At 43.4% G+C, this 12,024-nt stretch overlaps 1 protein-coding gene across 2 annotated transcripts in view; it reads left to right on the plus strand.

Annotated features, from left to right (window-relative positions):
- The first annotated feature begins 70 nt into the window (after positions 1–70).
- Positions 71–12,024, plus strand: part of lamc2 (laminin, gamma 2) — a 16,753-nt gene continuing 4,799 nt past the window's right edge. Inside the window, exons 1-18 of one of the 2 annotated variants that reach the window (XM_014027439.1) lie at positions 71–876; positions 3,718–3,894; positions 3,975–4,092; positions 4,839–4,960; positions 5,052–5,183; positions 5,277–5,466; positions 6,256–6,368; positions 6,485–6,871; positions 6,973–7,206; positions 7,351–7,487; positions 7,638–7,794; positions 8,121–8,329; positions 9,544–9,620; positions 9,691–9,828; positions 10,619–10,763; positions 10,837–10,986; positions 11,069–11,183; positions 11,420–11,616. In XM_014027439.1, coding sequence (XP_013882893.1) covers positions 807–876; positions 3,718–3,894; positions 3,975–4,092; positions 4,839–4,960; positions 5,052–5,183; positions 5,277–5,466; positions 6,256–6,368; positions 6,485–6,871; positions 6,973–7,206; positions 7,351–7,487; positions 7,638–7,794; positions 8,121–8,329; positions 9,544–9,620; positions 9,691–9,828; positions 10,619–10,763; positions 10,837–10,986; positions 11,069–11,183; positions 11,420–11,616 — 2,868 coding nt within the window. In that variant the 5' untranslated portion in view covers positions 71–806. The remainder of the gene's footprint in view (positions 877–3,717; positions 3,895–3,974; positions 4,093–4,838; positions 4,961–5,051; positions 5,184–5,276; positions 5,467–6,255; positions 6,369–6,484; positions 6,872–6,972; positions 7,207–7,350; positions 7,488–7,637; positions 7,795–8,120; positions 8,330–9,543; positions 9,621–9,690; positions 9,829–10,618; positions 10,764–10,836; positions 10,987–11,068; positions 11,184–11,419; positions 11,617–12,024) is intronic. The other variant, XM_014027440.1, reaches the window with a different exon arrangement.

Here is a 12,024-nt window from a genome sequence, read left to right on the forward strand (position 1 = left end):
GTGTGTGTGTTCAGGTGTGTGTTCAATTCAGGTGTGTGTGTTCAGGTGTGTGTTCAATTCAGGTGTGTGTGTTCAGGTGTGTGTGTGTGTTTAGGTGTGGTGTTGGCACGGTAACAAGAACAAAGCAGGCGTGGCTGTGTGACTGTGTGTGAGTGTGTGTGAGTGTGTGTCTGCAGATCAGGGTGTGTCAGTGTGTCATACCTGCAGGACATGGTTTTTACACACAGAAAGAAACGTGCCTGCAGGACCAGGACCAGGATCAGGATCAGGGTCTACACTAGGTCCAGACTGAGTCCAGACTGGGTCAAGACCGGCTTTAGACTGGGTCCAGACTTGGTCCAGACTGGGTTCAGATTTGGTCCAGTCTGGGTTCAGATTTGGTCCAGACTGAGTTCAGACCAGGTCCAGACCAGGACCAGACCAGGACCAGACTAGTTTGTGAGTTTAATGTTTTCTTCAGTTAGTTTCTGTCCTGGACTCAGGCAGTTGGTTCTGGTTCTGGTTCTGTTCAGCTCTGGCCATATTTGATGTTTCGGCTGATGAAACAAAGAGCTCTCAGATTATTGGATGGTTTTACTGGTTTGATGTGAGTTCGTGCAGCTGCAGAGACACAGAGACGTCTTGTGTCCTCACAGACTCTGGACAACACCCAGAGCTGCAGCTCACGTCCTCTGACTCTGTTCCTGAATCATTCTGACTAACAGTCAGGGTGCAGCGTGCACAGACCTGACCTGCAGCAGGGCGGGAGGGGACTTTAAAAGCTCCTCTTTGAAGGAACGACAGGATTTAGTCAGGATTGAGCCAACATGAAGAAGATCAGCTGGATCTCAGTCTGCGGGCTTCTGGCTGCTGTTTGTGTCCAGACCTCCTTCAGCTGTGAGTCTCTGCCTCTGCTGCACACAGTACTGCTTCATTTACACTGCGTCTGCTTCATTTACACTGTGTCTGCTTCATTTACACTGCTTCTGATTCATTTACACTGCTTCTGATTCATTTACACTGCTTCTGATTCATTTACACTGCTTCTGATTCATTTACACTGCTTCTGATTCATTTACACTGCGTCTGATTCATTTACACTGCGTCTGATCCATTTACACTGCTTCTGATTCATTTACACTGCTTCTGATTTATTTACATTGTGTCTGCGTCATTTACACTGTGTCTGCTTCATTTACACTGCTTCTGATTCATTTACACTGCGTCTGATTCATTTACACTGTCTGCTTCATTTACACTGCGTCTGATTCATTTACACTGTGTCTGATTCATTTACACTGCTTCTGCTTCATTTACTGTTCCGTTTGCTTTTGTTTACATTTATATTCTGTAAGTTTAAAGCTTTTATTCTTTAAGTTTAAAGCTTTTATTCTGTTAGTTTCAGACTTCTATTCTTCTGGTTTTAGATTTAAACTAAAAGTCTGTTTCAGATCAAACAAGACCGTCAGTTTCTTAACAAAGTAAATTATCACCTAAAGATAAAACATGAGCTGAAACATTTTGATGAATCTCATCGATGACTTTCAGTCTGTATATTTTTTACAAAGTTTTCTTCGTTAGTTTTTGATGAATCCATCCATCATCCTCTCTCCTGCTGACAGATAAAGTCCAGCAGATAAATCTGGACCTGAGCTCTGTTCCTTTCTGTCCGTCCTCTCATGACCACAAGTGAGGGTCAGGACTGTTTGATTCTTTCATTCATGTTTGAGAGAAATTTCTTCAGATGTTTGGATGATGAGAATATAAAGTTGAAAAGCATCCAGATGTTTATTTGAGTCAAAAGTCCTAAAAAACAGAAGGAATCCAGCTCAGCAGTAAGACCAGCAGTGATTGGCCACCTCGTTTGAATAAAGGGTCTTAGAATAATCTGGGACAAAATGGACAAAAATAACTTCATGTCGATTATTTTCTTCATTTTTGGAGGATTTCTGTCCTCAGATGACAGTCTACCTGCTGTAGGTGAGGCTCCGCCCCCATCGCTCACCTGTCAGAGGACCACTCCTCCCCCTCAGGAAACAACTCCACAGTTTTATGACAGTGGTTAAAATAATAACTGCAGAGAAGAATTCAGGATGTGTCGACACACGAGTCACTTTTAATGAATTTAATAATTAGAAATAACATTTATTTATATTTATTACTTTGTTTTTGACAAAGAGTTTGTCCTGAAAACCAAAGAAAGAACATTTACAGGATGTTTAAAAGTGATGTTTTATGAAGTAAAGTCTGCAGAAATGTTGCAGGGTGTGTCGGTTGTTTTTCTGCCCTCCGGCTGTGAAAAAGAAAAGGTTTGATTTGAGTCATGAAGAGTTTCTGAGGCGAGCGTGTCGGAAACTGTCTGAAAAAACACAACACCTGAGCTCATCGCTGCCTCTGTGCTCAGGTGAACATTAACACCTGAGTCACAGAGGATCGACCAATCAGAGGCCAGGACTGAGTCAGATCTGACCAGTAAATCAGAGGACAACTGTTTTCAGTCTGTGGTCACATTTTCCTCTCTTCATTCTGTAAAAACAGAAACATCTGGATCCGTTTGAGTCTGAAGAAACAACAGGTTTCAGCTCAGAAACCACCTGTTTTTAATCTGAATGACTGGAAACTAATAAAAATAAAGGTTCTGGCTGATTTATAAACTATTTTCTCCTCTAATCTCCTCTGAGCTCCGTCTGATCATAGCTGCTCAGCTTAAACCCTGAACAAACAGCTGGAACCACAGCTGGAGTTAGACTAACCCAAACAGCTGTGGTGTTTCATCAGACCGGGCCCAGAACCCAGGACTTCTCTGCAGGACTGTGGGTCAGGAGGTTCAGTTTTGTAAACAGCTGTTTACAAAAGTCAAACAGATGTTTACAGCTGTTTACAACTGTAAACTTCAGTAAACAGCTGTTACAGCTGTAAACATCTGTAAACTGCTGTTTATAACAGTAAACCTTTACAGAAGTTTACAGACATTTACATAGGTCTGTAAACATCTGTAAACAGCTGTAAACATCTGTAAAGCTCTAAACAGCTGTTTACAAAAGTTAAACAGATGTTTACAGCTGTAAACATCTGTAAACTTCTGTAAACAGCTGTAAACTTCTGTAAACAGCTGTAAACTTCTGTAAACAGCTGTAAACATCTGTAAACAGCTGTAAATATCTGTAAATAGCTGTAAACATCTGTAAATAGCTGTAAACAGCTGTAAACATCTGTGAACCTCTGTACACAGCTGTAAACATTTGTAAACAGCTGTAAACATCTGTAAACTTCTGTAAACAGCTGTAAACTTCTGTAAACAGCTGTAAACATCTGTGAACCTCTGTACACAGCTGTAAACATTTGTAAACAGCTGTAAACATCTGTAAACTTCTGTAAATAGCTGTAAACAGCTGTAAACATCTGTAAACATTTGTAAACATCTGTAAATAGCTGTAAATAGCTGTAAACTTCTGTAAACCGCTGTAAACATCTGTAAACCTCTGTACACAGCTGTTTACAGATGCTGGTCGAGATGACGCTCAGGGGAAAACAACAGCACATCAGAAAAATGTTTACAGAATAAAATACATTTTTACAGACGTTTTACACAAAATGATTAAAAAATAAGTTAAATTAAATCTTAATAAAACCACAGATTGAAGGTTAAACTGTTTTATCTAATAAATGTTAAATTAAAGTTAAATTTAATAATTTTAACAGATTTAAACATCAAGTTGTTTTTTGTTCCTCCTGCAGTCGGAGGGCGCTGCGAGTGTAACCAGAGGGCCCGGTTCTGCCTGCCGGACCCCTGGGGTCTCCGATGTGTCGACTGTCAGGGAAACACAGAAGGACGCCACTGCGAGCGCTGCAAGGACGGGTTCTACCTGCAGGGGGCGGGGCCGAGCTGCTCACCCTGCCTCTGTAACCCCACAGGTGAGGGCGCACCTGTCTGTCGTCATGACGACGTCCTGTTAGGAAAAGGTGATGACAGCTTCCTGTTGGTCTCTCTGCAGGTTCTGTCAGCGCAGCGTGTGACAGCAGGGGGCGCTGCAGCTGCAGAGACAATGTCTCCGGAGACAAATGTGAGCGTTGTCCCGACGGGCCTATTGGACCCAACGGCTGCCCGCACAGGTGAGGACCGAACCCCAGAACATTTAGGTCCAGGTCCTGGTCCACGGACCGCCATGTGGGGACCTACATACAGTACTGATCAGGTTCCAGATCCTGGTCCATGGACCACCATGTGGGGAACTCTACTGGCTCCACAGAAGTACACTTCCTGTCCCAAAGGCCTTTACGTTGTTTGTGTTTTTCGTGTTTATGTTTGTGTTATTTATGTGTGTGTTTGTGTTGTTCATGTTTGTGTTGTTTGTATTGTTTATGTTTTTGTTAGTGTTGTTTATGTTAGTGTTGTTTATGTTTGTGTTTATGCTTGTGTTGTTTATGTTTGTGTTGTTTATGTTTGTGTTTATGTTTGTTGTTTATGTTTGTGTTTATGTTTTTGTTCTTTATGTTTGTGTTGTTTATGTTTGTGTTTATGTTTTTGTTGTTTATGTTTGTGTTTCTGTTTGTTTGTATTTGTTTTTGTTGTTTTTGTTTGTGTTGTTTGTGTTTATGTTTTTGTTGTTTATGTTTGTGTTGTTTATGTTTGTGTTTATGTTTGTGTTGTTTATGTTTATGTTTATGTTTGTGTTTATGCTTGTGTTGTTTATGTTTGTGTTGTTTATGTTTGTGTTTGTGTTTATGTTGTTTATGTTTGTGTTGTTTATGTTTGTGTTTATGTTTGTGTTGTTTATGTTTGTGTTTATGTTTGTGTTGTTTATGTTTGTGTTTATGTTTGTGTTGTTTATGTTTGTGTTTATGTTTGTGTTTGTCAGGCGGCAGGAAAGAGAGGACTCTGGGAGTTTGACGCTGCCATGTTTCTGTTATGGACACAGCCACCGGTGTTCTGCACAGTCTGGTTACTCCGTCCACAACATCACCTCCACCTTCACTGCAGGTAACTTCTCCACCCATCCTTCCACAATAAAAGACCCAATCATCCATGCCGTGGGGTTTGTTTCAAAATAAAAGCACCCGTTTGGTTTCAGGTCCGGAGGGTTGGAAGGTGGCGACGGAGGGAGGTGTGACTCCTCATGACGTTTACTTCCGTTGGTCGCCGAAGCATCAGGACCTGGAGGTGATCTCCAAACACAGCCTGCCGACTTACCTGTACGCACCAGGTGAGACAAGCTCCGCCTCTTCCACGTCTCTCTAAAAGCTGATTTGTTTTCCAATCCTTGCCTCTGACCCGGTGTTTCCTGCCCTGTGAACAGAACCTTACCTGGGGAACCAGCTGTTGAGTTACGGTCAGAACTTGTCCTTCTCGTTGCGTCTGGACCGCGGTGTCCGACATCCGTCCACCAACGACGTGATCCTGGAGGGCGCCGGTCTGAGAGTCTCCGCCTCTCTGGGGGACCTGAGGGCCACTGTCCCCTGTGGACAGAAGATCAACTACAGCTTCAGGTCAGAAACTCACCTGTAAAGACACTACCTGTCACATTTCTGTTGAATGACATCACTCCTGTCCTGATAAGCTCCACCCACCTGGTTGAACTGAAGGCTTTGTTGGTGTTTCTGAAGTCTCAGACATGTTGGCAGGATTTACCTCCATCCTTCACAGAACAGTAAACATTCCTGAAACGTGTTGAAACTCAGCTTGTTTACATCAACGTCACCTGTTCTGAGGCATGTTGAGACCAAGCTGACAGTGAGCTGAGCCGTGACAGGAAGTCTAACTTTCAAAATAAAATGAAAGTCCCACTTTCAAAACAAACAGGAAGTCTAACTTTCAAAACAAACAGGAAGTCTGACTTTCAAAATAAAAAGAATGTCTAACTTTGAAACAAACAGGAAGTCTAACTTTTAAAACAAACAGGAAGTCTAACTTTTAAAACAAACAGGAAGTCTAACTTTCAAAACAAACAGGGAGTCTGACTTTCAAAATAAAAAGAATGTCTAACTTTGAAACAAACAGGAAGTCTAACTTTGAAACAAACAGGAAGTCTAACTTTGAAACAAACAGGAAGTCCAACATTAAAAACAAACTATGAACAGTTTTGTTTCCACATTTTGACATCATGAAGCTGTTTTAAACAACTCAGACCTGTGCAAAAGTCTTGGTCCAGCCTTCGGTTGTTTTTCTTTCCCCTCCAAGCAGCCACACCTGTAACCTGCTGAAGGTGAAGACGTTTGTTTCCACAGTAAAGCAGCCAGGTGTGTTTCTGAGGTGAACTGATGTCCTCTGCTCAACAGGCTGGACGAGCAGTCTGACAGGAAGTGGAGGCCTCAGCTGTCCTCAGACCAGTTCCAGAAGCTTCTCCAGAACCTCACAGCCATCAAGGTCCGGGCCACGTTTGGAGAAAACGGTGAGCTGCTGGTCGCAGATCTCTTTATTCTATTCTATTCTATTCTATTCTATTCTATTCTATTCTATTCTATTCTATTCTATTCTATTCTATTCTATTCTATCTTGCTTCATCAGGTCGTGGTTACCTGGACAACGTGAAGCTGGTGTCGGCGCGGCGTGGAGACGGCGTCCCGGCCCGCTGGGTTCAGACCTGCAGCTGTCCTCGGGGACACGAGGGCCAGTTCTGTGAGGTCTGCTCAGCCGGGTTCAGGAGGAGGGTCCCGGCTGACGGAGCCTTCAGTCCCTGCGAGCCCTGCAGCTGCAGGGGGGGCAGCTGTGACCCACAGACCGGAGACTGTTACTCTGCAGACGAGACCCCCGAAGAGCAGAGCTGCTCCGAGGGGTTCTACAGGGACCGGCGGGGGGGCTGCGTGAGGTGTCCCTGTCCTCAGGGGACGTCCTGCTCGCTGGCTGCTGGTTCTCTGGAGCCTCAGTGTGAAAGTTGTCCACCAGCAACCCTCGGTGAGTCCAGGTCCAAACTCTACTGGGTCCCTGAGTCTGGCTGGATCTGGATCAGGACCGTTCAAACCCCTTTAGAGGACTGACAGTTTTTGTGTCCTCAGGTCCTTACTGTGACGTCTGCCAGGAGGGGTTTTATGGTGACCCCACAGGGTTCTCAGGCCTGAGGCGTCCCTGCAGACCCTGCAGCTGTAACGGTCACATCGATGTCCGCGTGGCCGAAAGCTGTGACCGGAGGACCGGGGACTGTCTCAAGTGTCTCAACAACACCAGAGGACAGTCCTGTGAGTCCTGCCTGACCGGGTTCTACCACAGCCGGCCCACCGATGCCTGCAAACGTGAGTCTGAGTCCAAAGTACAGGTCTCTGCAGAACATGGGACTGACTGGTCTGGGTGTGCTCTTCAGACCTGGTCCTCCTCAGTTTGAGTCCAGGACTCTTCAGACCCTCCTGAGTCCTCACTCTGTGTGTTCCTTTGAGCAGCCTGCAGCTGTGACCTTCGAGGTTCAGAGTCCGCTCAGTGCAATGACTCGGGTCAGTGTCGGTGCCGACCGGACTTTGAGGGTCTGAGGTGTCAGCGGTCCAGATGTCCTGCCTGTTTCAACCCGGTCAAAGCAAAGGTAACTTCATCTGTCTCTGTCCTGTCCAATAGTTGTTTCCCAGCATGCACTCTGAGTGTCCCCGCTGGACCAGAACCTGGACCAGAACCTGCAGCAGAACCTGCAGCAGAAAGTTGTCTTGTTCTTTACATCTCTGTTCCTCTGCGTCAGATGGAGCTCTCTGAGAACAAACTGAAGGATCTGGACAAGCTGCTGTCAGAGATGGACTCAGGTCTGAAACCGGTCAGCAGCTCAGAGATGGAGGTGGTCCTGAAAGCAGCTGAGGAGACAGTGAGGGGCCTGCAGGACCGATCCAAGGACCTCACAGGTCAGACCTGAACCCGGCGCCACGTTTTCAACCATTTTTCCTTCGTTTTATAAAGAAAAGGATTGTGATCAAATGAAAAAGATGGCTGTTCCATCAAATGATTTCAGCTTTAACAGCTAAACGTGAAACAACTCTGGTGATTTCTCTGAACGATGAAACCTTTTGAAGGTTCAGCTCTTTGTTTTGTCTAAGAATAAATGTTGGTCCGTTTTTTACAGTAAAATCTAATAACCTGAAGTGAACCTGAGCTGTAACACGTTTTGTTTCCAGCAGCTTCAGTGGACAGAGGTCAGATGTTTTACTGATGAAGTCATGTTTCTGACCAGCAGGGATGGAGAAGGTGCTGCAGAGTCGTCTGTCCTCCATCAGCCGGAGTCAGCTGATGGAGGGGCAGGAAATCCAGAACATGGCTGAAGCAGCCGACAGCATCAGAGAGCAGCAGCAGATATTTCAGAACAAAGTAGCCGAAGTCCAAACGCTGATCGATGAGATGAGACGGCAGCTGGAGGAAGCCAAAACTAAACTCAACGCGATGGTGAGAGCGCTGTGGTTCAGTCAGTCCTCTAAAGTTCTGCTGTTTACGCTTCGTTGGGTTTTCGTGTTTGTTCAGAGGAAATTATTTTAAAAAGGTGTTTGATGCTTTAGATTATGGCACATTATTGGTTTAAAAGTTACTTACATGTGTGTAAATGAATAAGACTGTGTCATGGTTTAGAAGGGTTACATGTGGGGTACCCCAGGGGTGTGTGATTGGACCAGAATAATTTTTACTTTATATTAGTGATTTTTGTAATGTTACCAATGTATTAACATTTATTGGTTTTGCCAATGACACTAATATGTATTATTCTTGAAAAAATATAAATGTTTTATTTAAATCAGAAAATCTCAAAACTTGGTTTGATGTCAACAGATTATCACTTAATATAAAAAAACTAAATTCATGGTGTTAGGAAATCAAAGAGAAACAACTGGGGGTATGATATAATAAAAGTATGTGATGCTGAAACTGAACGAGTGTCAGAAATGATCATTTTACAGATTATTATTGATCATAAATTAACATGGAGACAACATTAAATGTATAAATAAAAAAACAATAGAAATTCTGTATAATTATAAGGCTTTGCTCTTCAGTTATACTTCCATATATATTATTGTGTGAAATGTGGGGTTCCACATACAAAACTGCAATAAATGATATAGTTATTTTATATAAACAAGACATTCATGTTACTATGAACATACAAACCCACTTTATTACACATTTGTTTAATTACAGTTTTTTACATTATATTTTCATTTTTTACATTATATGTGTTATGGAAATCAATACGATTTGTGACATGTTATTAGATTTATAAAACAATAAGCTGTTTTTTTCTGTTGTAGGAATTACAATTACGAAATTATGCGAGCATGGACTTATGAGCACATACTGTAGTTCATATAAAAAGTATATATATATATATATATATATATACACTTGAGGGTTACAAGTGTAAATAAGTTTAATTTGTTATTGTATCTGTTTTTGTTAAGGGTTGTTTTGTTTTCTTGTTTATATGTTTTGTGTGTGTTTTTCTCTACAGCAGTGTTTATGAGGGGTAGTTTAGTTTAATTTGATGTGTAGGACAGACCTGGAGCTTTTCATTTAAACTGTTTACATTTTTGTAATGTTTTGATTTGTTGCTGAACTATTTGATGACTGAAGAAATAAAAATCAGTCAAAGTGTCGTTTGTTTTCAGGAGCTTCCTCTCAGAGACGCGCCTCCTAGCTGGGACATGTCCTCTCTGGTGAAGACGGCCACGACTCTGTCTGATGAGTGAGTGATTTTATTCTGTCATCAGTTCATCCATGAACCCACCCTCACTCCCTCCACCTCCACCTTTCAGACACAAGCTGGAGGCGGACGACGTGCAGCAAGCAGCCAACGAGGCTCTGAGTGACTCCAAGGAGAGTCTGGCTCTGGTCCGAGCTCTGACCAGCAGAGAGAACAAAGTCCAGGAGCTGATCGGAGACCTGAACGCTCTGTGAGTGGCTCTGATTGGACAAAACTGTGGAATAAAGCTTGTGCCAGCAGGAAGTGAATTTTAATTGCTCAGACTGAATCTGTATTGAAGATGAATGCACTGGTTTGAAAATGAATTTCACTAAATTGAAACTGAATTTAATGTTTTGAATTTGAATTAATTTTCTTTGAAACTGTATTTTAGTTTATTAAAAATTCAGTTTGACTACTTTCACTTTCAGTTCCATATATCAGATTTTTGTGTCACATCCTGGTCCTTGAGAAAGCCAGGCAGAGTAATCAAACACAGATCCACAGATTTATGTTTCACTTTGGTAAGGCTTCCTTCTGTAATGTAACTGTGAAAATCCTATAATGACGAGATGTAAATGTAACATTGTCTGTATGTAAAATTAATCACTGCATAAAATAACTTTGTTTTTGTCACTTTTACAGTGGATTGCATCAACTCTGTTACATCCAGAAGGGAAACTTCACCAAAGTGAAACATAAATCTGTGGATCTGTGTTTGATTACTCTGCCTGGCTTTCTCAAGGACCAGGATGTGACACAAAAATCTGATTTTTTATTAAACCAAAATACAGTTTCAAAGCAAATTAATTCAAATTCAAACCATTAAATTCAGTTTCAATTTAGTAAAATTTATTTTCAAACCAATGCATTCAATTTCAAATTATTCAGATTCAATCCGAGCAGTTTCTGCTGGCACAAGATTTATCCTATGGCAAACTTTGACCTTTCAAATTAAAAGCGGACCTCAGAAATGACTGAAGTGGTTGTTGTTTGTCCAGCTACGATCAGATCTCAGGCCAGGTGAAGAGTTTGGAGAAACAGGCTGTCGAAAAAAGCGGTGAAGCCAAAAACGAGAGCAAAATGGCCGACGGCATGTTGGAGGACATCGCCAAGTTGGAGCAGAAACTGCCTCCATCTTTGAAGGTGAAGATGGAGAACATCAGGAAACAATGTGTGTGTCGGACACCTCTGACCTCGTGTTTTTGATGATAATCAGGAGGACGTGGACGCCATGGCGAGCAGGCTGGATGGGCTGAAGAAGGAGGTGCAGAAGAACATCTCAGCTCTGGAGGAGCTGCAGGGAGTCGTGCAACAAGACCAGAGCGCTGCTCAGGACCTGCTGGACCAGGGCCGAGCTGCCCAGCAGGTACAGATGAGTCCCAGGAAGCCAGAGCTAAAAGTGTTCTTTTAGTCTGATGTGACACGTCACCTTCTGCTCATATCTGCAGGACTTCAACAAGCTGCTGGACAGAGTCAACGCTGCCAAGACAGAAACTGAGGACGCCCTGAAGAGCTTCAACAAGAACAACAAGGAACTGGACGACGCCCTCCAGGCCCTGAGAGGTACGAGCACCACCATCAGAATATCATGTAACCAGAGACAAAAATCTATCAGTTCAAACCTGAAACCTTCACCTGTTTCTTATTTACTCCAAATATTTTAATGTGATGTTAAAAAGCAACAAACCTAAGTATTTAATAAAATCACAAATAAAACCCAGTTAAACCCAGAGGAAGGTGCCACATCAGGATGCTGGTAAAACCAGAAGTTAAAGAGGTCAGCTGGTTTTATCTCACAGGCTTCGACCAGCAGATTGACGACAGCAAAGCTTCAGCAGACGCCGCCATCAAACGGCTCCCAGGCATCAACGCCACCGTCCAGCAGGCAGTTAGCAACAATGCAGAGACGCGCTCTGTTCTGGACAACGCAGCCGAGAAATACAACAGTGCACTCGGAACCATCGGCTCCCTGGAGAACCTGGTCAACAACCTGGAGGTAAGACCAGGTTGAGCTTAGTTTAGTTTAGCTCAGCTTATCTTACCTTATCTTAGCTTAGCTTAGCTTTTGTCCGTCCGTTTTCTTCCTCTTTTCTGGGGTCAGGTGTCGGGAGCAGCAGCCTCAGCAGGGACCCAGACTTCCCTCTCTCCAGACACTTGGACCAGCTCCTCTGGGGGAATCCCAAGGTGTTCCCAGACCAGCTGAGAAACATAGTCCCTCCAGCGTGTCCTGGGTCTTCCTCTGGGTCTCCTCCCAGTGGGACGTGTCCAGAACACCTCACCAGGGAGGAGTCCAGGAGGCATGGTTTGTCTGTGTCATCTAACCAAGATGGCGGCGTTGGCGGCAGATGTATGTAGCTGTGCAGTATCGCTGCAGGAAAATACATCCTATTTGGCTTTACAGGCA

The sequence above is a fragment of the Austrofundulus limnaeus genome, unplaced genomic scaffold (genome assembly GCF_001266775.1).
Source record: "Austrofundulus limnaeus strain Quisiro unplaced genomic scaffold, Austrofundulus_limnaeus-1.0 Scaffold649, whole genome shotgun sequence".
In the NCBI taxonomy this organism is placed as follows: domain Eukaryota; kingdom Metazoa; phylum Chordata; class Actinopteri; order Cyprinodontiformes; family Rivulidae; genus Austrofundulus; species Austrofundulus limnaeus.